We start from the raw sequence: 26,332 nt of genomic DNA, 5'->3' as shown, positions 1-26,332 counted from the left end.
GCCTAGTCTTGCACAGGAGAGTAATGGCTCTCTGAGGTGAGGGGAGGGGAGGATTAAGCCACTAATTGCCATTGTGCAGACAAGATATGCCCCCCCCCCCCACATCCCCAGCCCCAAATATCCCCCATCCCCGCAACCCACTCACCCATCTGCACCCCATATCTCTCTGCTCTGCTCTCCTCTCCATCTCTCCACCTCACCTCGCACCTCTTTTGCACTCTCACTTGCTGTTTTTTTTTGCCCAATCACCTCCCATCTCCTATCATTTTTCATTTTCATGTCTCACCTTGCATGTATCAACACCATCTTTTCCACACACATCTTTTTCTTCTTGCTCTTTCTCCACTCTTTCACACACACCCCTGCCCCTACTACCACTCGTATATAGATTTTCAGACTCACCTCCTACCTTTATTGATTCTTTTCATTATTTACTGGTATTAGTTAGAATGAGGTTTTTAAAGTCAGTCAATATTCTGACCGCACCTACCTTAAGCTGATGTTGTCTGTTAGGTTATGTTGCCACGGAAACCGAAGCAGGGAAGAAATGGCGGTTGGGAAGAGATCTGTGGTTTTTGTTCAGATGGTGATAATTGAAGAGGAAGTAGACCTGAAACTGGCCTGAGGTTTCAGCTGCTTTTTCTTTCTCTGCATGTTGATGCACAAAAACACACCACCTGCACACGCACACAATTAAGCGCACATCTCCTGCTGTCCCTGCCTCAGCACCAAAGAGTGTGTCCCATTGAGAGGGTTGTGACCCAGTTTGACTGTGTAATGCTGCGCTTACTCTAAGGAGAGGAGACATCCAGCGCACTGTACTGTCAGAAGAAGAGGCAGAGACTGGGAGAAGAGGAAAGAAATGAGAGGAAATGTAGAGACGGCACACCAGTTAAAGCACAGGAGAGTGCAAAGGAAAAATGAAAGTAAGACAGAAGAATAAAAAAAAAAGACAGAAGGGAAAAGTCACTGACTGAACACAGTTGAGATGAACAGAGAGTGAAGCCCGTACGGAGGAGAGGTAAAGATGAGGTCGGAAAGATAAAATCGCAGTGATAGATGTATGTGAACGGGAGCATATCATATGAGAGCTGTGGAACCAGAGAGAGAGGGAAAGCGAGATGTGTGGAAAGCAAGGCATGTGACCAGACCGTGACCCTGCGCTACAGGGTTTCCCTCGAGGGCTTTGTTAATGTGGCACAGCTACAGCGCAGCAGAGAAGCTCATTGGGCCAGCTTTTCACCACCTGCTGTGTGTGCGTGCGGTGGAGGGGGGAGTTCTGTGTGTGGCTGCAAGCGCCACTGACTGTATATACATTCAGTATGGCTGTTCACTCCCAAGCAGTGTGTGTGTGTGTGTGTGTGTGTGTGTGTGTATGTGTGTATCTGTGTGTGTGTCCTCCATGTCAAGGCTGTGTGACTCTCACAGGGCTGCTCATCCTGATCACTGTCACTTCATAATAGAGGCCTGGGGCCATCCATCTGGCCTTCTGTGTGTGTGTGTGTGTGTACATTATCTGTTGCTATTGTAGCACTGCAGCTCCCTTTTATTCCCCACTGAAGGAGCTACATGATCATACTGTTGTTTCATTCGCCTATTTATTAATCAAGCAAAACTCAGACCAGCTTGTCTCGTGTTCCTCCACTGTATTTATGCCATTTGTCTCTGTCTTTCTCTAGCCGCATCTTCCATCAGCAGTGAGTCCTCTCCAGTGTCCTCCCCAGCCACCAACCACAGCTCTCCAGTCAGTACACCCAAGAGGGGTCCCCTCGGTCCAGGGCCTGTACTGGTTCCCCCAACAGGTCACAGTGTGCCAAATACTCCACCTGTAGTCACCATTGCTCCAACAAAGACTAGCAACGGCCTCTGGAGGAACGAAGGACGCCAGGTAAAGCCACAGTCAAACACACCTCACACTGACCTTGAGCTTGTTCTGTCTGGAATTTCTGATCATTTCGGTGTATTTTTTCTCTTTGTATTCTCCCCTCTGTCTCTTTTCTGGCTGTTAAAACAACATTCAAATGTTCTCATTCTTCAGCTTTGGTGCTGGCACAAACATGCACACAGACAGTCTCTTGAGGGATTAACAGATTTTATAGATGGCCTGTAACCCATAATGTGGCAGTACATATTTGACATATGTATGTGTGACATAGCAGGCACCCCCACTAACCCCCCACCCCCACCCGCCCCCCTGCCCCTCAATGGCTCCATGCGTTAAACAATGCCAGCTGCCATTGGGACATCGAGGTGACAGCCTCAACGGCAGCTAACATCTGTGCCCCCCCAGCACCCCTCCCACTTAGCCCTCTTGCCCTTGGACCAGCCCCTCCCAAGTCCACCTCCTTTAGCCTCCCAACCCCACCTCCAGCCTCACCCTCTTCATAGAAGCAGTCAAGTGCATCCTCCACCTCGTCACCCTGACACCCGCTCACTGTTACGTAGTGGGGGAGAGGGGAAAGAGTGAGAGAGAGGGAGAGCTGCTTGCTTTGATAAGGAGTGGATTATGGATTATGGCCTTGCTTTAAGCCTTCTTATCTCAGCTCAGGGCTAATAGTCGAGGCCAAGCACACGGTTATGAACAGCACTCTGCAACATGCGGAAACTCTCTGAGACACTTTGATGGTTCCCCCCGGAGACAGAGAGAAGGGAGACAGCGAAGGGTGAGTGAGGAGGTCAGTCAGCCATCCAGCAGTGTGTGGTAGTATTCAAACTATTGTCCTCTCCACTGGACAACCCCCCTAACCCTCACCCTCTGTAGCTTTAGTTTTTACAAAATGACCCTTCCACAGTTCAAAGGTCAAACAGAGCTGGGAGGGGCTGGAGAGACAGTGGATCTCTCAATGACGTCACCCCTCTTTCCATTTGTTCAGCACAGCAAGTTTTAAATAACAGAGTAAGAAATAAAGGGAAAGAAGCACCCTCCATTCCCATCTACACAGCCATATATTGTAGCTAATCCTGTGTGTGTGTTTGCATGCACGCATTTGTATGCTTATGCAAGGTGGTTGTGTGTGTGTGTGTAAGAGGTCAAGCTCAAATTGAAAAGGTCGTGTCACTGGTTTGTGGGGCCTTCAGCAGCTCGGGGCCACCCAGCCAAAGAATGAGGAGGTTAAGGGAGGTGATGTGGACAAGAGGTTGGGACGAGGGGGTAGAGGTTAGGGGGACAGCAGCGGGGATGCGTCATGAAAGCTGGCGTCATAGCATCTCCCCTGTTTCTGCGGTGCCGCTTCAGTGAACACATATAACTCAGTGGTAACAAAAAGCCACAGGGCGGTAAAGAACACGCACATACATGCACTCCATCAGAACGTTCCTCTTAAACAAAGATGATTCTGTCTGGAGCTTTGCTTCCATTTCTAGTTGCTGATCAGGAGGGGTGCATCAGGGAAGAACAATTGACCCTCTGCCAATTTTTACCTTGCCCTTATGCCCTTATCCACATCTTCTTCTCTGTGCCTACTATTATTCAGGTTTTAAGCCAGATTTTCTTTTGGGTCCTGTGTTTTTCCACACAACAGGAATAGCATGGTGTTCAAACAAAGCAATGCGAACAATGACAAGGGCACAGAAACAGCCAGACATGAAGATTTTAAGACAAAAAGGAGATTTTGATAGAGGCAGTAGGAATACAGAGAAAATGGTTACATTCAGAGGCAGCAGTCTGTTCTCTGGATCCCCTGTAAAGCATCCAAGAAAACCTTGTTTGCTGCTTTGTATACATCCGTGTGTCCTGCTTTCTGTGTGTTAGAAGGGTTGATTAGTGTCTCTCTGGCTGAGATATGAGTCTGTCTTTCAGGGGGGGGGTGATAGGCAAGGCAGCAAAGGAGGGAGGGCTTGGTGTGTTGGCATTTTGCTTTAATGACTGCAGGAGTCTGCTCCCGCTGCTGCCTGTAATTGCTTTTTAATTGGCAATTTGGATTCATGGCTCCATCTGAGAGGCGTAAACGAGCGCTCTACAATGCGCGGGGTCTCCCACCCTCGCTGGGGGTTACAGGGGCCTGGCTCACACAGAGGAAGATGGCTGTTAATGGATGTGTCTTTGAGTCTGAGTGCTTGTATTTGTGCTCTGTACTGTGTATATGGCACGTTGATGGTGAATCGTGTGTGTTTGAGAATAGAGGCCTTTTTTGGCAGGTTGATAGGTCAAAACGGGATGGCTAGTTGAATGTGTAGGTTCCTGAGTGACTAAGGTGTTTCTCTAATGGGGATGGAATATTCTGTCTTTTACATTGTGTGTGTGTGCTTTTTCAGGGTGCTGATCTGTGACCCCTGTGCCTTTGCATGTTTTTCTACAGCTGTGCATGCACATATAGAAAAACAGGGACTCAACACAGGCAGAAAGTAGTGCATGCAGCATGGCAGCCATATGTATGAATTCTCATTTACAAACAGGGTTTTGATTATCTCACATGTAAGATGGGCTTGCTGGTTTTTAGTGACAGTATTAATTATTAATTAAATTAAGTAAAATCAGAAGACGGAAGCCACCGTTGGAAAACAGCTATACCACCACCACCATTAAGTCAGCACAAGGGTCAATGGAGTGTTGTTTGGTTTAACTAGATCTTTCGTTTTCTCATTTGGTCACTTTGTGATGCTGCAGTTTCATGTGTGGTTACATTGTGGTATACAAATGTGCTGGGACATGCATATTAGGGTGTTGCCCATTCGTCATATGTGACACAATAAACATATATAAAAAATTACATCTACTTGTAACATCAGTGATGCTAGTCAAGCAGTTATGACAGCGTTACTAAACACAGATCACTTTTTAGCAAAGCTGTCATTACTGTCATTATAGCAATTGATAAATTGACAGTGTGACAGAAAACAGTTCTTCCTGTTTTATGGCACATTACTGGCAAGGCGTTACTCACCAGAAAATTGTACCTGCTGTGGTACGTCTTTATGATACTCAAGAGGGACCTGAGAAATAGATCTGCAAGTGCGTGAAGAAAGAAGTAAAATACATGTGAATAAATGCTTACCTGCTACAAATGTCATGAGTGCTAAGACTTCCAGACAGCCACCCAGCAGCTATGGGTGGTATTGGACAGATAAAGAAAAAAAGACCTTTATAGAAAAAGATGGAGAAAGTGCAGGCAGAGAGCGTGGTATCTTGCAGCTCCCATGCCATTATCTGATATTGACTTCTTTTGACATATATGAACCACTTTTCCAGTTGGCTGCTGATTGGGAGGGAACATCCCACCTTCTCCCTGTGCCCATAAAGCTTTGACAGGATGGAGGTGGGGCGGGGGTTTACAGGGACGGGAGGTTTAAGGGAGCAGAGTGCCTTTCTGTTTAGTGAAGCGCAGCAAACAACAAGGAGCAAACAGTAACATTAAACTGCTGGAAAGTAGGGGTGTCTAAGAAACAAAAGGGAATGTGGGTAGTCAAAACATTAGGGGCATTAAAGATTGGATGTTAGCACATCAGTGTCAGCCTGGGTCAGTGACTGCAGAACAGGATGTGGAGGTAATGGCTCCGTAAATTGGATTTATTTTATCAGAGGCAGTAGTGAGAGAGAGGACAGTGCTGCTGTAGGGTCTCGCTCTAATCCCAGGGAGACCAGAGGTTAATTTAGAGGGGCAAGAACTGCCTTCTCCTTTATGTCTTCATCTCTATATTTCCTCTCTTCCCTCTTTCTGTTCTTTCTTGTTGTTCCCTTGCCAGCTTAAACTTGAAGTCTTGCTTCGCACGAGATGAGATCACTGCTCCACCACCCCTGTGAAAATCCTCCTCATCTGTATATCCCTCCCTAAACTATTTCCTTGTTCGGCTTACAAGGGTTGTAAGTTTCTCTGTTCTGTGATTGCACATGTAGGCAGAGGGAAACCAAAGCTTCAGAAAATGCACTCCCACTCCCACAGCAGGTTGTCTTTGTAGCTCTGAAACGGTGTATGTGCCTGCTGAGTGTGTGTGTGTGTTTGTTGTGGGATTGGATAAGTGAGACCAGGCTTGCTGCCAAAGGGAGAGAGGGAGGTGAAAGAGAAGAGGGACGAAAGTGAAAGAGAAACAGATGCAGAGGGATGTTGCTTTTTGGACTCTGTTATCTTGCCTGTAGACTGTACAGTGTGTAAGTTATGTGCACACACTAACACTTTGCCAAGATCAAAGTCATCATCTCTGTAGAGAACTGCTGCTGTACCACTACCATTACCACATCCTCATCGATCTTGGGGATGACATGTCTTGTTTACAATTAGAGAAATACAGCGAGGACAATTTTTACCACTCTCTGCTTGCTTTCTTCATTTTGCCATATATTCCCCACAGAGAAATGTTGATCCGTCTATTTTTACAGGGATGTGTTTTGTGTGAGAAAGTGGATAAAAGTGCCTGAGGTAGGTACAGAGAGGGAGGGAGTCTTCTGCACCATAAACAGGGCTATTCTTTCCCTGTCTCTCCCCTCACGGGATGGGCTCCACAAGCATTGACAACCGTGACGGTCACAGGTCCTCACGAACAATGACTAAGACTCTCTCTCTGTATCTCTCTTCAGGCTGACTCGGGGCCTCGTGGGGCCAGCAGGGAACGTCTGGGTGCAGAGGGGACCCTCCCCCAGGAAAAGGGTGGCCCCTCAGTCCCTGCCCACCTCCTGGGAAACCCCTATGCCTTTGGTCTTACCCCCGGTGCTGTCATGCAGGATTCACGTTTCCAGCCCCTCAAGTGCGTAACACTTTGCTCTGCCTGTTTCTCTCAATTTGCATGTTTACATGTTTTCAATTTAAAATGAAGTTTCTACGAGCTTTGATATGAATGTGTGATCAATAATTCATAGGTTTATTAAACTCACTGGAATAAACAGCGGCAACAGATGTATAAACATTTTCTTCTTGGCATAAGTGCTGAAAAACACAAGTTTGTATGTGTGCAGCCAACACATACACATCAGACTAACCATGGCTTTTCTCTATCATGCCCCTACCTCTTCTCTGGCCTTCAGTCTGCCCAGACAGTTGCCTAATGCAGTGCCCCCTGGTCCTGTACCAGAAGAGTACCTCCGTGGTTTCCGGCCCTATGCCACAACTGAGGATGCCCTCCGTATGCCCTCTTTACCCTTGGGCCTGGACCCTGCCACTGCAGCTGCCGCAGCTGCCTACTACCACCCCAGCTACCTGCCCCACCCTTCCTTCACACCATACAGGTAAGCCTCCCTGTTAATTTGTTTTGTTGACTTGGCGCCCATTTCCCCAGAGAGCAAATTGTGCAAACCAGTGCATATGACTGAGCTAAGTATTTGTAACAGTAAACGCATTAGTGTATAGCTGACTTTGTTCCCAGAGGTAGAATATTTTGTTGATGTTCTTTATTTGGATATTTATTTAACTGCAGGAACAGATTCCACTGAGTTTAAGAGAGTTGCAGAGAGACGTGACTTAAAAAAAAAAAATCACATACCAGGTAAACAGCAAAGGACCAGAATACAGATAACAGATACAAAATAACCAAACTCAAATGCATATTTGATGCACCGAGTGTTAAGAAACCACCGCTTGAAAATATCCTGGTCAGCTGTGTCAAAATGCTTTTAAGAGATTGATTTAAAAATAGATATACATCACCGAAGGCTATAGTAATGTCACTTACAACCTTCAGAGGTGCTGTAGTGATGCTTCAGTGCTTACTAAATTGCAGAGCAACTCTTAATGAAAAAAAATTCAAGATTTCTATGGGTCCCTCCTATTTTTCTTATCAATATGAGACACACAAACTACTTTAGTAATGAAAGTTGATTTTGAATCTTTCTATACCAAGCCAGTTAATAGCCCATTGCCAATGTCTTTACCCAAGCTAGGTTATATCTACGGATAAAATATGAGCATGCCAACGAGAGCCAAGTAACCATAAAATTCTAGAGCTTGTTGAAGCATGCTTTGAGAAAATTGCCACAAAAGAATTCTTTAGCTGTTTATACATGTGGAATATGATAATATCCTGCTCACCACTGTAGTTTGTCCATTCTCTCATAACGAGAAAGAGGTATTTTTGTCTTGTACTTTACAGGAGTGATGGCCCAGTGCTAATGTAGAGAAAATGCCAGCAGCAGAAAATCTGTGCAATATTTGTTACAACTGCATTTATTTTTTGATGTATGCTATGCCTTTTCATATGCTGCCTTTTCAAGTCGGGTATGTTGCACCATTATTCCGCCTTGCCATCTATGTGAGATGGAATGGGGGAGTCATTGTTGCTTCGCCTTTAAGCCGTCATCAGTGACAGCAACAGAGCCAAACTGGCATCTGTGTAAAAAGGGTGAAGCAACAGGACGGGATACCACTAGACGCCGACGCTGTTGTGTTACACGTCACGCCTCTTTTCTTGCTGGTACGGCAGCATGCTATCTAAAATCACACAGTGGGGGAAGCATTATGCCACCGTTGTTTGGTTCAGTGTAAAAAAAGCAAAGCCGATTTTAATGGAGAGTCGTCTTTACGGTGATGTTGCGGGATCTTTGTGTAAAAAGATCCAGTGTTGTGTCGAAAGGGACCCAGCTTGCTTTGTGCTTTCACACACACTGCATGTCCCTGGTCTGTCAACCCAGCAAGATCAGAGGACTGCAGCACCCATCACACACTGCGCTGTAATGGATGTAATGAGGGGATGAGCAGTGGATATCACACACATACAGAAAAACACACAGTTGTGCATCACCACACAGCCGTCTCCTGCTAGCTGCTGTGTGGTGATTGAGGTTAGCTGACAGGCGCTGCTTTCTTGAAAGCTGGAAGCCCCTGTGATGTCGCTTCTCTGGGAGGCACACAGGTTAATGAAAGTGAATGCTGCACTGTCACACAGGGAGACTGACTCCTTCCCTTTCTCTTTTTTCTTTTTCTTATTGCAATCCTTCTCTCCCAGGATGGACGACCCGTTCTGCCTCTCTGCTTTGAGGTCACCTTTCTATTCGCTGCCGGCAGGGGGAGCTTTAACTCCCATCCACCCCTCTGCTGTTCACATGCACCTACCAGGGGTCCGCTACCCTGGGGACTTCACACACCCTTCGCTGTCAGCACTGCAGTCTGAGAGGTAAAGTCCTCATAATTCACCCATAGGTACAGTCACAAGGATATACATACAGTAGATCTCAGCAGTGTGCCGTGATTATGGATTGTCTTTTCTAATTTCACCGACATTTCCTCTCTCCTCCTGGTTCTCTGTCCACTTCGCTTTTCAGGCTTCAGCTGGAGGATGAGCTGCGGCAGCGAGAGAGGGAGCGTGAACGAGAACGAGAACGCGAGCGTGAAAAAGAGAGGGAGCGCGAGGTGGAGCGAGAGAAAGAGCGGGAGAGAGAACGGGAGCGGGAGAAGGAGCTGGAGAGGGAGAGAGAGCGCGAGCGAGAAAGAGAGCGGGAGAGAGAACGGGAGAAGGAGAGAGAAAGAGAGAAGGAACTGGAGAGGCAGAGGGAGAGAGCGCTGAGGGAGAAGGAGCTGCAGGCGTCCAAGGCCATGGAGAGCCACTATCTGGCTGAGTTCCATGCCATGAGGGGACCGGAGGACCGAACCAAGCCTGAGAGACTCACCCCTAATCGGGCTGGTATGTGGACATGCTGCACCTGTAGCTTCATTAAGCTACAATCATACTGCTAATAAACACATGTCCCCCTAAACACTTTATATTAACTACACCTAAACAATTAACTGATTAATCAATGAGTTAATAGAAAGACGTATTTGCAGCAATTGATGTTGATCAGTTAATTGTTTTTTGCTTAAAAACTCAATGGTTCCAGCCAATCCAATCATGGACATTTACTGCTTCACTTACTTTTCTATGATAACTGAATATTTGGGGGTTTTGGACAGTTGGTCAGAAAAAAAACAAGCAACGAGAAGATGTCACCTTGTGCTCTTCTACACTTGTCATGGACATTTCTCATTAAATTTGTGAACCAGACAAATAATCAATGAAGTGAGAAAGTTTTACACCTAGCTTTGTCCCTCCTCAGATAAAACCAAAGAGCCCACCCCTCCAGCTCCCAAATCAGTTCCGCCGGGACTCCACTCTTCCATGGTCCAATCACATCATCCCGTCCCTGGTCTAGTCTCAGGCCACGGCATCTACATGGGGCCCGGCCCAACAGGGCTCCCGACCTCAATGATCGCTCCAAGGACCAATGAGGAGGAGAGGTGGTTGGCGCGGCAACGCAAGCTGCGACAGGAGAAAGAGGATCGACAGTACCAGGTGTCTGAATTCCGCCAGCAGGTTCTGGAGCAGCACCTGGACTTGGGCCGGCCAGCTGATGCACAAGAACACAGGACAGACTCACACAGGTGAGACAGCACACACACAAGGCTGACATCACTGCAGTCGAGCAAACAAGTGCAGAAATTTCAAACCCACTTACATGTTTCAACCACATGCCATGACAGTATTTATTTCCACAGGACTTGGTGATTGCAGAGTTGTTTTGCTCATGTTATCTGATAGAGACAAGCAGTTCCTGTGTCTCTGTGACACCAAAACGGATGCATGCATTCAGTGCAAACACTATTTTTGGGGTATTTGGCTGGCTGTCTGTTTCTCCTAGCCTGATAGGGACAGTTGTGCCTGTGTTTTGAAGCCTCAGATGCTGGCAGGCTTTAGAAGTTTGTTTTCAGGCAGGACAGGAAAAAAGATAAACCCTGTCAGAAGCATCACGTCTACTCTATTTCTGTCTATGCCTCCTTCCAGGCCTGACATGTAGGCAAACAGGCAGCTATGTGTAGGTGTTGATGTAGGGTGTAAAGTGGGGTCCTGGCGACTGCTGTTTCATGAGTAGCGGCTAGGGGTTTCAAACAGGGAGCGAGTGGGACAGCAAAGATACACAAAGGCTAATTCTCGGCTAATCCTCTCAACCTTGCACAGCGTAAGCCCCCTGCTTACCCTCCTTTGTGACTGTGCCTGTGTTTGTGGTGTTGTGTGCGTTTCAGAAGTGAGGTAGTGGTTAATGCTGAACTGGTAGGACAAGAGAGATACACATGTCTGCTATCAGTAACTCTACGGTATAATCGCAGAATCACAGCTCACAGGCTGCAGATTGCAGATAACACACACACACACACACACATGTACTCACTCACAAACACACAGAAATACAAACACAAACAGAAGGCATAGATAATTTGACTGGTCATGCAGAGTGCACTCCTGCCAGGTTTGATTTGGAAAGCCACTCAAGACAGTGTCCATCAGCCATCTGCCTTTCTTCCTTCCTCACTGTTGCCATTTTTTCCCACCACCATGCCGTTATTCTTTTTCAAGTCTTTCTCTCCACTCTTGTTCAGCCTTTACATATAAATTCTTCTTCTCTCACATCATTGAGTGTCATTCCCTTCCTGACAATGCATCATGCTCCTTACCCTTCTTATGTCAGTCATTTTCTTTCCTTACTGCCTGCCTGTCAGGAGAACATTTCTCCTGGCCTCATCCACAGTAGGCTGCTCTTTGAACTTGCTCTCTGCCTCTGTGTCTGTGCGTGCTTATGTGCCACACTACAAGGGCCTAACAGATCAAAAGCAGGCCTGTATATCTGGAGGACATTTGTGCCTTGGCCACATCCTCACTCTGCTCTGGGCTACTCTGTCTGGGCTTGATAACACTGCTTTGCACAGACATACTGACAGGAATGAAGGAAAATAGGCAAGGCATATTCAAGATTCAAGATTCAAAAACTTTATTGTCACATGCTCAGCAGTTACATGAAGCAATCACTGGCAGTGAAATTCTTGTGTCTCTGTTTCCCGGTAACACTGCTAACAGTATCAAGTAAGTAATATAAATAAGGTATATACAACAAAAAAAATAAAAATAAAATAAAATAAAATGTACAGCTAAATATAAGCACTATGGTGTGTCTCTGCACTGCATGTGTGATTGGAAAACACTATTAATCAGTTTTAGAAGAGATATTGGTAATGTACTGTATTTCTAATAGGTATAAGCATGACCCCTGGTCCATTGTGTCTCTACAGATCCTTACCAAATCACCATGAACAAGGAAGCCGGGACATCCACCCTCACTTAGGCGCCCCTCCACCCCTCATCTCCCCCAAACCTCCTCAGCCACTACGTGAACACCACCCCCCGCCTCCCACCACCCTGTGGAACCCTGCATCTCTCATAGAAACGGCCTCAGAGTCCAGACGTAACCACGAGCCCTCAGGGATGGGACACTATGAGCTCAGTCGGCTGCCCCCAGGCCCCTCCAAATATGAAGATGGAGCACGAAGGAGAGAAGGGGGAGGGATGGAGAAGTACCCCCAACTGAGAGGTCCTCCGGGCCTGCCGGAGCCCAGCACATTCCTTGCTGATCTGGAGAAATCCACCCAGTCCTTCTTCAGCCAGCAGAGGGCCTCACTGTCCCTATCCAGCCAGTATGAATTGGAGGGAACAGTGAAAAGCAATGCTGGACTTAAGAGCCTCCAGGGGCACTCAGGGCACAGTAGACATGGACAAGGGCTAGGAATGGTCGCTGGGCCAGGGATGGGACAGGTAGCTACACTGGGGATGGGTCCAGACACAATGCTGATCTTTGATGAGGTCCTTCAGCAGCACCGAAGGCCTGTCAGCAAGTTGGACCTAGATGAAAAGAGGAGAAGGGAGGCCAAGGAGAAAGGTACTTACCACTGCCACGCTGTTGCACCTGATAACGTGGACTCCTATACATAAATCATAGACTATATCATGCTTTTTGTAACTGACAGCTTCTTTTTAAGGATCTTAAAAGTGGGGTGTCAGTAGTGACCTCTTTGTTTGCTGCAGGTTACTACTATGAGCTGGATGACTCATATGATGAGAGTGATGAGGAGGAGGTGAGAGCCCATCTCAGGAGAGTAGCAGAGCAGCCCCCACTCAAGCTGGATGACTCCACAGAGGTAAAACACCTGGCAACACATACACGTTCTGTGCTTTCCATGATGTACGCACACACAAGCACTCATCAATCAATCAATCAATCAATCAATCTTTATTTATATAGCGCCAATTCACAACAGCGTTATCTCAAGACGCTTTACATGAAGAGCAGGTCTAGACCAAACTCTTTAATTAGAGAGAGACCCAACGATTCATGAATTCAAAATTAAGGATTCAAGAATTCCCACATGAGCAAGCATCAGATATTATATTGAGCAACAGTGGCAAGGAAAAACTCCCCTTTAACGGGAAGAAACCTCGAACAGACCCAGGCTCAATGTGGGCGGCTTCTGTAGGGGTCCGCGTTGGGTTGAGGTTGGAGAGAGAGAGAGAGAGAGAGAGAGCTCAGTGCACCATTGGAGTCCCCCGGCAGTCTGAGCCTATAGCAGCATAACTAGGGGCTGGTCTAAGGCCTGATCCAGCCCTTAACTATATGCCTTGTCAAAAAGGAAGGTTTTTAGTCTACTCTTACATGTAGAGAGGGTGTCTGCCCCCCGAACCCAAACTGGAAGGAGGTTCCACAGGAGAGGAGCCTGATAGCTGAAGGCTCTGCCTCCTGCACTACTTTTAGAGACGTTGGGAACCACCAGTAGGCCTGCATTCTGGGAGCGCAGTGCTCTAGTGGGGTAGTACGGTACTATGAGCTCTCATAAACATTGCACTAAGATTTTTTTTTTCCCTGCCTTCCTGCACAGAAATTGGACTTCCTGGGAGTGTTTGGCCTGACCACGGTGGGCCGACGAGATGATCTGGTGCAGCAGAAGAGAAGGAAGAGGAGAAGGATGCTCAGGGAGCGCAGTCCCTCACCACCTGCCTTGCACTCAAAACGCACTCCTCCTCCTCCACCCCAACTCAGCACGCGCTTCACCCCCGAGGAGATGGACCAGGCACCGGAGCTGGAGGACAAGAAGCGGTTCCTCACCATGTTCAGGCTATCCCATGTCACTGTACAGCAGAGGAAAGGTAATGGAGCTTATACATGGATTAAGCCCAGTCTATGGAGCAGATGCTATACTTCACTTTTAATTTACTCAGGCATGTTTAAAGCTGCTCTGAAAACCCACGGTAAACATATATATCCGTGATTCTGTCAGTTACTCTAAATATGAGTCTCTGTTTAATTAAGTTTAAAGAACTTCGAGTTAGACAAGACTTAACTCTGTGTAATAATGCCTCTCAGCTATTCTTAAGTAGATAAACTATGGTTCCTTTATTGTTTTTTATTAAAGTGTTCCCAGGGTTAACTCCACTGCTTTCAGTGGTAAAATATTGAGTGAAGGAAATAGTTTTTATTGGCATTAATAAACAGTGGAGCATCATCTCAAATCACAGCAGAGCGCACATCAGTATGCCTCAGTAAGCTAGTTAGAAACCACTACATCACAGAACTGACCCAGTGCCCTTTACATGACATACAAACATCCCTATCCATCACGCATACCACGTCTCTTCTTCTTTACACTGCTGAAATGAGATGTCAAAGGGAAGATGGACTGCATGCTCATTTACTGTAGCTTTTAGAACGTAGTAGTCATTCTCAGTGGGCCCTGCAGCCTGCTGACGCTTCACTTCAGCTGAGCTCTGCCTGCTTTACATGCACTGCGCTCTCATTAACATTTTGACTCAGGCCTCGAAGGAAATCATAAAGGGGTCAAACAATGAATATGTCAACTTCAAACCCCTATATTATGTGCAGCATTTATTATATCGTATAGAAAGGTGGACTTGTTAAGGTTTGGTTTGGTTTTGCTGTCACATACACACACAGACACACACATACTGACAAGGAATTGGGAGTGGCAGCAGTGGGCTTACAGTGATCCTCGTCTAATCCTCTTGATTTACTGTTTGCTGCCTACAGATGGCAGCGCACAGCCTCCCACGCTGTCAGGCCACACTCAACCTCCTTTTACACACGCACACACACAGAGATACACAGCGGGAGAAATAGGTGCTTATTAAATTGCAAATAAGATACATAAAGACAGGACTAATGCTACAAAGATTTATACATTATGATTTTTTTTCTGTCTCTTAGATAATGAAAGGGTAGTGGAGCTGCTCCAGGCAATTAAAGAAAAGAGCGTAACCTTGGATACCATCAGACATGCCCCTCATCCGCTGTGTAAGAGCCCTCCAGCACAGATCTCTGGTGAGACACATGGAAATGAACATAAACATGCACACTTTCTCCCCGAAGTATTTGGTTAGAGTGGTATTTATTCATTTATGTAGCGTATCTGGAGGTGAGATGAATCTGAAGTAACTACAATTTATAATTGCGGCACTCCATCTGTAGAAATGAGGATCTTGACCTCATCATGACTAATACATGCTCAAATGATTGCAGATTCTGCATTTGCCCAGCCTCCCTGTGAATCAGAAGACCACCACAGTGTCAGACCACATAGCCCCTCCTCACATTGCCCAGCGTCCCCCAATGGCCATCCAAAACCCCTTGGGGACACATTAAGACCAAAGGAACCCCCATCTCCAGCTGTCTACCCAGACAAGGCCCGGGGGCCCAGTGAGGGACCGATTTCTAAGAGGAGCTCCAGCCTGCTCAACAGCTTGCGGCCTCCACTCCCCCTGCAGGCTAAGGAAGGCCCCCACAGTGTCAATGGACGCACCAAACCCTGGGACAGCTTCACCCCGGAGGAATTTGCCCAGCAGTTTCATGAATCTGTGCTTCAGTCCACTCAGAAGGCTCTGCAGAAACACAAAGGTAAGCCGCACAAACTGATGATGGTGTGATGTGTCACTAATGGGAAGCAGGACAGCATAGTGACGAGGGAGACCATCTGTCAGCAGTAAGACAGCAGCACAATCTGCAGTCCAGATAGGATCATTATCTTTCCTGGAAATATCAGGAAATAGTGATAAATTGCCATCGCAATTGCATTCAAATTGTATGTTTTGTCCAACCAAGAGTCCAAATTGAGTCATTTTTTGGTAAGAAAATCTTCCCATTTAATGCACTAAAGTTTTGTTTTCTTCCGCTTTTGATAAGGCTGCACGTTGCCACGTCTAGGAAGTTATGATGGACATTTTCCACTATTTCCTGCCATTTTATATACCAAACAATCAGTCAATTGAGAAAATAATCAGCAGATTAACAGATAATGTAAACAAGACCTAGATTAATGGAGTAAACTGTTCACCATTATTCAAATGAATAACAATGGAGGACTGTCCCCTCTCTCCTGTGTCGTCCTTTAGGTGGGGCCACGGGGATGTCGGAGTCGTCCCACCTCCAGGAGTCCTCTGTTCACTACAACATTCCAGAGCTTCAGAGCACCCCTGGCCGGCCGCTGCAGACACATTCACAATCTCACTTAAACCCACACTCATTTCCCCATCCGCTCTCAAACCCTCACCCTCAGCCCAACGGGCAGCACTTCTCTGTAGCCCCTCACCGGGAGGCTTCGGGGACGAGGGAGGACCTGTCTGGTCCAGATGACTCTGAGGAGGAAGAAGATGAGGAGGAAGAAGAGGCTCCTGCTTCCAAGTGGCAGGGGATTGAATCTATATTTGAAGCTTATCAGGAATATGTTGAAGGTAAGGAGCTACATCAAATATGCAGTGATTATGCTGCTGCAGAAACATTTCATAGCTCTGCTGTTTGTATGGCTCTTCTGCCCTAAATTATGCATAGGTGTCATAACCCCCTACCTCTGTAAGAGCCATTGATGTCACAATGCATAGGTTCATAATTTAGTTTTTCCATTTATTCCCGGACAAAATGTGTTGGGAGATAAAATATTTTTTATGTTAAAGCAGTACTGTGCCATAACAGTGTTTGGTGGTTGAAGTCAATAGATATGAATAGATTGAATTTCTATCAGTTGTTGTAGTGATCTTTCATCACTAGTGGTGAGAGAGGGATGAGCTATGCAATTCAGTCATGTGCAAAAAAAATGTAATCAGGATTCAGTCAACAGAAGTTGAATAGACAACACAGAATTTGACTGGTGTGTTTTATAATCTTTAAACCATGACATGCATATGAAGAAGCTTTTTCTCTGTGATGGTTGCTTGTGGTAAAGTAGCCTTGTAATTTCTGCTGTTGAGATGCATGGTCAGCGTTCATTGCCCCGAGGTTTCTTCTTTTTTCTAACCTGCAGCCTTCTCGTTATTTCTCCTCCACATATTTTCTGATATCGGCGTTGTCCTCTAGAGCAAAGTTTGGAGCGACAAGTGTTGCAGAGCCAGTGTCGAAGACTAGAAGCTCAGAACTACAACCTCAGTCTGACTGCTGAGCAGCTGTCTCATAGCATGGGGGTAAGATGCGCACACACACCTGCTGTTATTGTGCCTTGTAACACACCTTGTGTCATCTCTAAGCCCAAATTCACGGCTACCTACCTCGAACATGTTTTCCTTTCATCTCCAAATACGCCTTTCATTGTCCTTCATAAAATACACAGTAAATACTCAGGGTGGGCAAAATTCCTTAAAAACCACACTGTGAACTGAAGTAAATTAAATCACAATGAAAACAGGCAGCTATAACAGAAGGTAACTAATTTTCACAGCAACATGAGGAAAGTACTGTTAAAGATGCCAATTATCCAGTGCATAAATTACTAGTCAGATTGTATTGATGTCTTAGAAGTAAGATCACAATCCTCATTGTTGTCGTTGTAATTTTGTGTTAACTTGATATTTCATGTCTTCTCTGTCTGCCTGGTCGAGCAGGAGCTGATGTCCCAGAGACAGAAACTAGCAGTGGAAAGGGAGAAGCTACAAGCAGAGCTGGAGCACTTCAGGAAGTGTTTGACGCTGCCACAGACGCACTGGCCGAGAGGCGGCCATTACAAGGGTTACCCTCCCAGGTGACCCCAACACGCTGAACTAATGCCACCTCCCTTTTCGAACTGACACCCAGAGTTTATTTTTCACAGACTGGTCCACGCGGCTCCATGGAGGAGAATATGGCTGGGTAGATAGAATGGATGAATGAATGAATGAATGGATGGATGGATGGCTGAGTGACTGAATGAATGGATAGAGGGATGATACAGGACCATACAGTGAAGGACGGGCAGTCTTTGGATTGTGGCCAGCCAGGGACTGTGCCACGAGCCACTAAGTGTGCCAATGTAGCCAACCCCAAGATCAGTGAGAGCATGGGGCAGGAGTACCTGAAGATCAACACAAACACACACAAATACACACACATGCACCTGCTTTTCACACCTTCTTCAGCCCCTGCTGCTCTACTGTTTAGTCCCTGCATCCCTCGCCGCCACAGCTACACAGACAATCCTGCCAATGAGGGAGCAGCTACCCCAGACGGGGTGTCGTCAAGAGACTTGAACGCTCCAAAGGCTTCTGGCCAGTAGGGACTGATTTTATCACAGTGGCCACATGAGCTTTTGAACTGGAAATGCACTTAAGAATAAAAGCTGAAGAACTACCTGGTGGTACTGTGTTACAACAAAGAACTGTTCAAATTAGGGAAGAACTTAGAAAATGCACATTTTTGGAAAGAATTAAGGAAATGTTTTATTTCGAAATAGAAAATTTGAGAATAAGAATTTTAAAAGGTGCTTCAGCCTTGTATTGTATATAATATGAAGACTTAAAAGAATTTTGTATGTTTTTATTACTTTAATCATTGTTCTTTTAAAAGAAAAAGCCTGCCATTTTTATATGTTTATGCTTTTTTTGGGTTGGAAAAGAAAGCCTTGCTTTTAGTGTTTGTACTGCTGCTGGCCAGAACAGCTCATTTTGAGACATTTAACAGAGAGAGAGAACACTCCCCCTCTTACTCTCTCCTGGCACTGCGCAGCTGGGACCCAGCCACAGCCACCTCGCCTGGCGTCTGAGCTCAGCAAAGCTTACTTAGAGGTCCTGAGACATGGCTCCTGCCCTCACACCCCCCCCCCCACCCTTCACAGCAACATGTGTCTCTCATTTTTAATGCCCATTTCAGCAACTCCTCCAGTCAGCTTCACTGCTGCTGGCATGACTAGTTAGCTCGTGGTGTCCTCATACAGAACCCAGTCGAAATCCACAGTGACACTTTTTTTTTTGTTTGTTTCGTTTTTTTTTTTTTTCCTTTAGTCACTTGACATACTTGATTATTTTGTTAAGACATGAAGAGTCTCTTAAGCAGCCAATGAAACTATGCTTTCCTCCTACCGTTGGACCTTTCACTTCACTTTGTATGACATTGGACTCAAACGACGGTTTGCATAATGTTACGCCTTAGAAGATCAAGCCCTTATCAGCAGCCATGAGAGGATATAGTGCCAAAATGAAATACAGTAGCATTTTGGATTCTTAATTTTAAATTGAGTTGCAATTAGGTAGCCAAACATTCAAACCACACTGGCCATCTCCCACTGCTGAATACCTGAACACCCCACTCATCTGCCTCCTGCCTTTTCCCAGTTTTAGGACCCTCACTATCCAAAGTTGCCAACATGTTATAAATAACAGACTGGATCACACAAAAAGTAGACTCACACTGGGCATTTCCAAGTAAATGTAAAATCAGATAGGATTGACTGACCTGGCCTCATACCTGTTTACAACTTCTACCTGCCCATCATCCTCCTTGTCAGCTCTGCCCTGAGATCCAGCCACAAGTTTTACACCGACTTACTACCCTGTGACGCATGTTGCCTCAGCCTTATGGTTGTATGTGCCCAAGGCCATCTACAAGGTGTTTGGATCATTGTTTTAAATTTAAGGGGTTTTACCCCTGGTGCACAAGTTATGATGGAGGGAAAGGTTGGTGTGAAGAGTTGGGGATATCAGTATTTTAAAGTAAAAAAAATATAATAAACTTTGAAATGTGCAGAAAGTTAATTCTTAAAGACTGAAGCACAACTACCCCCCCCACGTTCAGTATATTTGTTACAAGTGCCTCAAGAATTTGGGAGCATGTGAATGAGTTGCAGTCCACATGATGGACATTCTACACTTAACATCAGCGATCAGGGACTTTACATGTTACATTGAACTGTCCACTGTATGTCTCACACCTTTCAAATATGTGCATGTCAAGAACCAACACAGATTTATTTTATCTAAATGCATCTCTGCGAATCCATTTCACCATGAGACCTTTTTACAGATGAGGCCCAAGCCAGTTCAGAGGATCAGGTGGATACAGAGTGTAGTCTGTCATTTTTTACAGAGCAGAAGAGAGCCAAGAGCGCAGCCTATCTGTTTATGAGGGAGCGTGCATGCTGAGGTAAGCTGCCAATGACCTGCGGAGGAAGGTGCAGTACAGCGAGCCCCTTACCCAGCCTCCCTGTGTCTCCAACCCACGCACGGCCATGCAATAGCCCCATTACTCAGTGGAGGATGTCTAGATGCTGTGAAATCCTGTTTTTAAAATGTACTTGTTTGAATTCATTGTAATGTAATATATTCTTTGTTGAATGTAGTAATTAGGTATTTATGAATATATGGCTGTGATTTCAGACAAAAAAGAAAATAAAATATTTCAAAAATGTTAAATATCAACCTTCGTCTGTTTGTGTGGGTTCCGATTGTGGGAAATTTCACAGGATGGTAAAACACACTTAAAAAAATGACTTTCTAGTTTTTACTCTGTCAAAGATTCGTTATTGATCTGTTAATTTAGTACTTCTAACTCCAACAAATATTACCTTGTCACTGGTTTTAGATTAGGATTGTTATGAGTCTTGGTTAAAATGTGGGATTCCTTCCAATCCACAAAACATTCATTTTAGGTTTTAAAAATAGCTCTGCCTTTGCCCTCCACTGACCTCACAACTGGAGCTGGTCCTGGGATGCTGCGCTGCGGCTCCCTTTTGCTCTTAAATATTTAAGATGGGTCAAATACGGAACAAATGTCCCCACAAGGACTTAAGTTAGTACATTTTTATACATTACTATTCAGTCAAGTAATGAAAACAAAAGTACAGCGTTATTTTAGTTTTCTTATTTTTGTTTCACAAAAGACATTGAACTTTTAGCGGTCAAACTACGACCTTTCTAACTGCCTGTTGAGACTCATTGGATCAGTCTTTTTGTTGTCTGGTTTGCACCCTGAGCTGATGTTAAGGAAGCTGCTATCAATATATGGCACGTCCTACCCAGGATCAATTCAAAAGGATCAGTCAAAAAGAAGTTATTTGAAAAGGGGCAGTAAAGGGGAAAGAAAACTGTGCAGAATAAGATCAAGAAGAAAATAACAATACGAAGCTGCTTCTAGTGATATAATGCAGTCATTTTTAACCCTGATGCTAAAAAAGCCTGGCAGAGACTACAAATCATCACAGGTTACAAACCTAAAATGCACACCATGGATGTGCCTAATGATTCTGTCTTTGCAAATGACTTGGAACTGTTTTCACTGTAGGTTTGACATCCCTGATTATGCACCACAGCAGGCTGAGGCAGTGGATAAAGTCAAAAGATTACCAGATAGTAAGATTAGGATTAGCCTGGATGAGATTAAGAAATTGTTTTTACATATTACCACTTGTAAATCTCAGGGTCCTGGTGGCTTTGGCTTTAAGGTCCTGTGGTAATGTGCTTAGTACCTATGAAGTGTTTGAAGAAGATTGTGTTTAAACATCTCCTCCCTGGAGGTCTCACTCTTTTTTTTTTTTTATCCTTAACTGTTTTCATACCAGCCAGCCTGACAATAACCAACTGTATCTATCAACACCTTGGTGGAGAACACCACCTAGGAGAACTGAAGGATCTTAGGGGTTCATTTTATGGATCAGTGACCTTCTCCTGAATCGTACCCAGCAGGTTAGATTCAACACCTACGCTTATAAATAGAGGGGCTGAGCAGGGCTGTGCTTTATCTCCCATACTGTATAAACTGTACACCACTTAGTCTCAAGCCTCCTTAAGTATGCAGCTAGAACAGCCTTTGAGAGGCTCCTAAAGCCTGAAAACTCCTCCTTGAGTGGTTTTAAGGAAGAAGTAGGTAACTTCATTAACAGGTTAATGTGACTAAAACAAACTAAATGGTCAGATTTTAGACATGGCACAGGGGAGGTCACACACAACAGGGTCAGCAGTGACTCCATTAAAAAGGTAAGGATTTTCATCGTCAAATAATCAGCTTTTAACCGAAAGACAGGTTTGCATAAGCTTTTTTTCTACCACAATTTTGCAGGCAACCTTCAATCAGTCTGACAAGCCTGCAGAACACCGCTCATCTAGAGCCCTCTGGAATACGCCAAGGTCACACACGATTCAATACAATTCTAAAATTGCAGGCAAAAAAATGACTACATTTATATATCCTAGACATACACACAAATACATTTATTTTGTTACCTATTGACATGCACAACAAATGGTGGCAGTATTTATCAACAATAAGAATCCTAAATTAAATTTGCACACTTTTTCGAGGAGGAGATTCATATAAAGTCCAAATATTTCATGTGTAAGCTTCCCTCAAAAAGAACATACAACCCCTTAAAAAGTCTGAGAAAAAATCCTGTTCAGCTTCAATCAGCCACTAACATATCCTGTGTACTTGGTTTCAGAGTCCAAATATTTATGTTTTCAGTCCAAGGGTAAACCCCAGCGTTCACAAATTCTTGGGATAAGGTCCAAAACTGTTCAGCAGGCCTCTCTTGATCTCGTGGATCAATAGTCCATGAACTGTCCCTTACTTGAACTGGGCTGTTGATTGGAGCGTAGCTTGTACATGCAGTTGAGCGAATCAAGGAGGAACGTTCGTATGGTGTTGATCTCCATCAGAGTCAGGTTGTCCAGCTAGAGAGGGAGCGAAGTAGAGTGAGACAGGAGACATGCTCGGTTTTAAACACGCAAACGAGATGATGACGTCTTTTCTCTGCAGCGAACACTTGTGCTCATATCTGCTGGATCTTAATATGACAGTAAACAAGGAAGCAGCAGGGCCCAAAGATGAGGGGATAAAATGATAATCCCAATTATTTTGCAAGACACTGTCACCATGGCTGTTAATGCTGTTGATTAAGAAACAATCAAGGCGCTCCGAGGTCCACCTTTACCTGACGAATGTTTAGAGCTCTTCATCCCCAAGGTGCTTTTGAACCAAAACACATTCAGTTTGCCATCACGGTGGAGTAAGAAAACCAGCAAATATCCACATTCAAGATACTAAAAGTCATTCTAAAAATTAATGACTCATAATGACTGATTAATTACTTGCCGAGTCATTTCCTGTCGATCGACTACCCAATTACTTCACCAATGAGTTCAGCTCTACAATGTCCCATCATGACCCGTGTATGGTTGTTTGTGATCAGTTTTACCTTGGCATGAGCCTCCATCTGACTGATGAAGCTGTCGGCAGAGAGGCGGAGTTTGGCGATACGCGTGTCCCAGATGTCTTTGACCAGCGTGCGGATCTCATCTGCTTTAGGGATGTTGTCAGACGCACTGCAGAGACACGCAAGCCGCCACGTAAGGTAGAGTGCCACGTGCACAGCCGATAAGGGAGAATTTAATCACTATAAGCACCATGAGCACAATAAACCAGAAGGCCCTCTTGCTGCATGGGGATTAATTATGTTTGTATGACTCACTAGTTCAGTAGCAGTTTGGTCAGCTCCATGTAGTAAGGACTGGGAACAGGCGTAAAGGTATCCTCTTTCCTCTCAAGATCTCGCATCTCCTCCAGTTTCTCTGTACAGTATCAACAGCAGGCAAGTCCAAAAACAGTCGTTTCAACAACCACACAGCCAGACAGAGGAGATCAGCATAATGTCAATATCTCTCAGATGCACCAGTCATACAAGTTTCAATTCCAGTATTTTCAGCGTCTTGTGCTTAAGATTTTCTGTTTCTTTTTCTGCATTGCCAGCTTCTGTGCTGTGCCTCCACAAAGAGGAGTGAAGTCGGATAGGAAATGTGACATTTTTAGAGCATTAGACTGACAATATCCATATACGTTTTTCTTGAGCAATGAATTGAACCTACAAACAAGTTATCCTGTGCAGCCAAAGCCTGATGCATTGTACTCATGTGTGCTTCAGACCTGCGTGGCGGTCTGAACACTATTAAAAACACAGCAATGACCCACATGATGAAAACGGTGCATCGTGATGGACATGAGCACTGTAGCTTGTTTTGTCACAGTCCCACACACACCGTCACACTGCTGTAAATACATACCAGTGCAGCTAAAAACAATCAGTGACAAGTGCACTATTTACTCCTGTTTGCGCCTCATTTGCTAAGAAAAAAAAAAAAAACAAGAGAGCCTGAAGAGCCTGTTTAAAAAAAAATACTACAAATTTGTAACACATTTCATTTTTAGATCTACGTGTTGTCTTCAGTGGGAACCAATGGGCTTAGAGACAAAGATAGGGTGAGGTCTGCAAGTGCTAAGAGACAGATTAATGAATTATTATATAAGCTCATAAAGTACCTGCTACTCTTTCAGTAATTTTTGATTCAGTTCAGCACACTGGTTTTTTTTAAGTGTAACTAATCATAACAATACAAATGTTCTGAGTGATTTGCCTATACAGCTTAAGGGAAATGATGCCATTGTATGGTCTACTCCTGGTTCTGGATGTGTGTAGTTGTTAGAGCCATTTAAACAAACACAATCATTGTTGTAAATAATTTAGATCTTGTTGTATTTGATCTATCTTGTACTTAAAGAAAAACATTTTCAATGAACAGTATAATAGGATACCATATATATTAGGCTGAATTTTGGTTAAGTGCATGTGCTGTATAGCTTACCTGCATCCATCCATGCTGGAGGAACAATTCTACATTTCTGTCTCTGTTTCAGGTTGATGGCCAACCACACAGGAACATCAACTGGTAGTCCGGGGTTGAAGGGACCCAGGTCACCCTGAGGACAGAAGGACCCACACTGTAATCACACATAACCACCCACAGAGCCACCTGACTCGTCATTCATTAGCATGTACAAACAGCCCTGTGCAGGTTACAGCTGGTGCTTTGGCTTAATACACTGATGTTACACCAGCACCAGGCTGGACGTTTGACATCTCTCAACTTTTGAGCTAATGTGGCTACTATTAGGCGAATTATCAGCATCTGATCAGAGGTCAGCTCTTTAACAAAGTGTCAAACGGAGAAATGTTCACTTACCCCGATTAAATAGATCTTGTCTAGGCTGAAATTTGGTATTATCTTCACCAGCTCTTTCTCGGCGAGGAACTCTACCTCCGAGGGATCCATTTCTGTCTGTGTAGCTGGTTTAGTTTAGTTTATTTCCAAACACTTCACCCTCACATCTACGCTGCTGATGTTTCCCGCGCTGCTACATGAACTGACAGGAAGTACGAAGGATGCGACAGTGTCGTCATCAACAGGAGACGAACTAAGTACGTGGTGACCGTTTTCTACCTTTTTGCTCACTTGGCAGCCTCTGTGTCTTTATATGTAACCCTCTGCGTGTGGTGTGTCTGAACTATCAGTGAAATGTTGGTCCGAACGCTGCTATCTGACTGGTTTGTGGTCGGTTGTCCATGACGACACTTGACTAATCCTTTATTTTTCGCTTTTTACGTAGCCCGGAAGGAAGAAGCGGGTCACGTGACAGCAAGAACAGTTGCAGGTAAGTGCCACGAGGTGGCAGTATTCACCAAGAAGTAAAGAGGAAGCGCTTTTCTTTTTTACACTTTATTTTACAGACGTATATGAAGAACAACATCATCAGCACACCTGGTTTTTAAATCAAAAATGGTAAAACGAGAAAACAGATCGATTATCTTGGAAGAACAAGAAAAAACAAATTCAAATAAATATCTCGAGACAGACGGGTGACAGGGAGGTAAAGTATAGTATAGTAAGTATAGTATAATAAGAGGTGGGATTCCTCGTGGTTAAGACACCTTAAAGGGGAGCAGGTTGACAGATGGCGCCTAATCTATAAGTAGTGATCTTCTCTATGACAAGCTTCAGCACTTCCATACACACGTCATCATTGTAATAAACACCTCTGCTCTGCTGTCTTGAAGGAGTTCATCAGTGTGAATATATCCTAAATATATTTTGCCCATCATTGAATATGTCATCAAAAAACATAGACTTTCACAATGCAGCCAAATAACTTAAGCTTAACTCATTTCACCTATTTCAGTAGAATGTGTTTCCTGGTAGACAAAATAGATGATTTCTGTCAGCCATGATAATATGATATATGATTTGCCTTTTTTTTTTTTCAATCAGCCAGTCCATCACAATTACAAATTGTAAAACATGATATTTATGTATTTACTACACAGACGTATTGGTAATGATTGGATTAATAGCCTATGATTTGTTAAGTGAAGCTTATTGATGGGTTAATATTATAATTAATCATTCCAGATGAATCTAAGTTTTTCTATGAAACCAAAAATGTTAAAGACTCGGCCGAAAGACTCATAAAAGTTTCCCAATTTTATATTTTTTGTTAATATTACTATTAATATGAGTATTTCATAAATTGTGGATTTACTGC

At 44.6% G+C, this 26,332-nt stretch overlaps 2 protein-coding genes across 5 annotated transcripts in view; one reads left to right on the top strand and one right to left on the bottom strand.

Moving 5' to 3' along the window:
- Window positions 1-20,385, top strand: part of gse1b (Gse1 coiled-coil protein b) — a 116,251-nt gene extending 95,866 nt beyond the window's left edge. For 3 of the 4 annotated variants that reach the window (XM_070848947.1, XM_070848867.1, XM_070848785.1), the window contains exons 3-16: window positions 1,680-1,888; window positions 6,512-6,678; window positions 6,956-7,156; window positions 8,869-9,036; window positions 9,185-9,543; window positions 9,956-10,280; window positions 11,961-12,604; window positions 12,751-12,863; window positions 13,599-13,866; window positions 14,942-15,055; window positions 15,254-15,628; window positions 16,123-16,461; window positions 17,081-17,184; window positions 17,602-20,385. In XM_070848947.1, coding sequence (XP_070705048.1) covers window positions 1,680-1,888; window positions 6,512-6,678; window positions 6,956-7,156; window positions 8,869-9,036; window positions 9,185-9,543; window positions 9,956-10,280; window positions 11,961-12,604; window positions 12,751-12,863; window positions 13,599-13,866; window positions 14,942-15,055; window positions 15,254-15,628; window positions 16,123-16,461; window positions 17,081-17,184; window positions 17,602-17,742 — 3,527 coding nt within the window. In that variant the 3' untranslated portion in view covers window positions 17,743-20,385. The remainder of the gene's footprint in view (window positions 1-1,679; window positions 1,889-6,511; window positions 6,679-6,955; window positions 7,157-8,868; window positions 9,037-9,184; window positions 9,544-9,955; window positions 10,281-11,960; window positions 12,605-12,750; window positions 12,864-13,598; window positions 13,867-14,941; window positions 15,056-15,253; window positions 15,629-16,122; window positions 16,462-17,080; window positions 17,185-17,601) is intronic. The other variant, XM_070849029.1, reaches the window with a different exon arrangement.
- Window positions 20,386-22,192: 1,807 nt separating this feature from the next.
- Window positions 22,193-25,112, bottom strand: gins2 (GINS complex subunit 2). Its single transcript, XM_070834588.1, has 5 exons — window positions 24,976-25,112; window positions 24,598-24,712; window positions 23,430-23,529; window positions 23,157-23,283; window positions 22,193-22,632 (listed from the first exon to the last, which is right to left on the bottom strand). Exons 1-5 carry the CDS (start codon window positions 25,063-25,065, stop codon window positions 22,504-22,506), a joined length of 561 nt encoding a protein of 186 aa, XP_070690689.1. The 5' UTR covers window positions 25,066-25,112; the 3' UTR covers window positions 22,193-22,503.
- Window positions 25,113-26,332: the final 1,220 nt, after the last annotated feature.

This window comes from Pempheris klunzingeri, chromosome 1, assembly GCF_042242105.1.
Source record: "Pempheris klunzingeri isolate RE-2024b chromosome 1, fPemKlu1.hap1, whole genome shotgun sequence".
In the NCBI taxonomy this organism is placed as follows: domain Eukaryota; kingdom Metazoa; phylum Chordata; class Actinopteri; order Acropomatiformes; family Pempheridae; genus Pempheris; species Pempheris klunzingeri.
The sequence above is the reverse complement of the archived record's forward strand: the minus strand, read 5'-3'. Positions and strand labels throughout refer to the sequence as shown.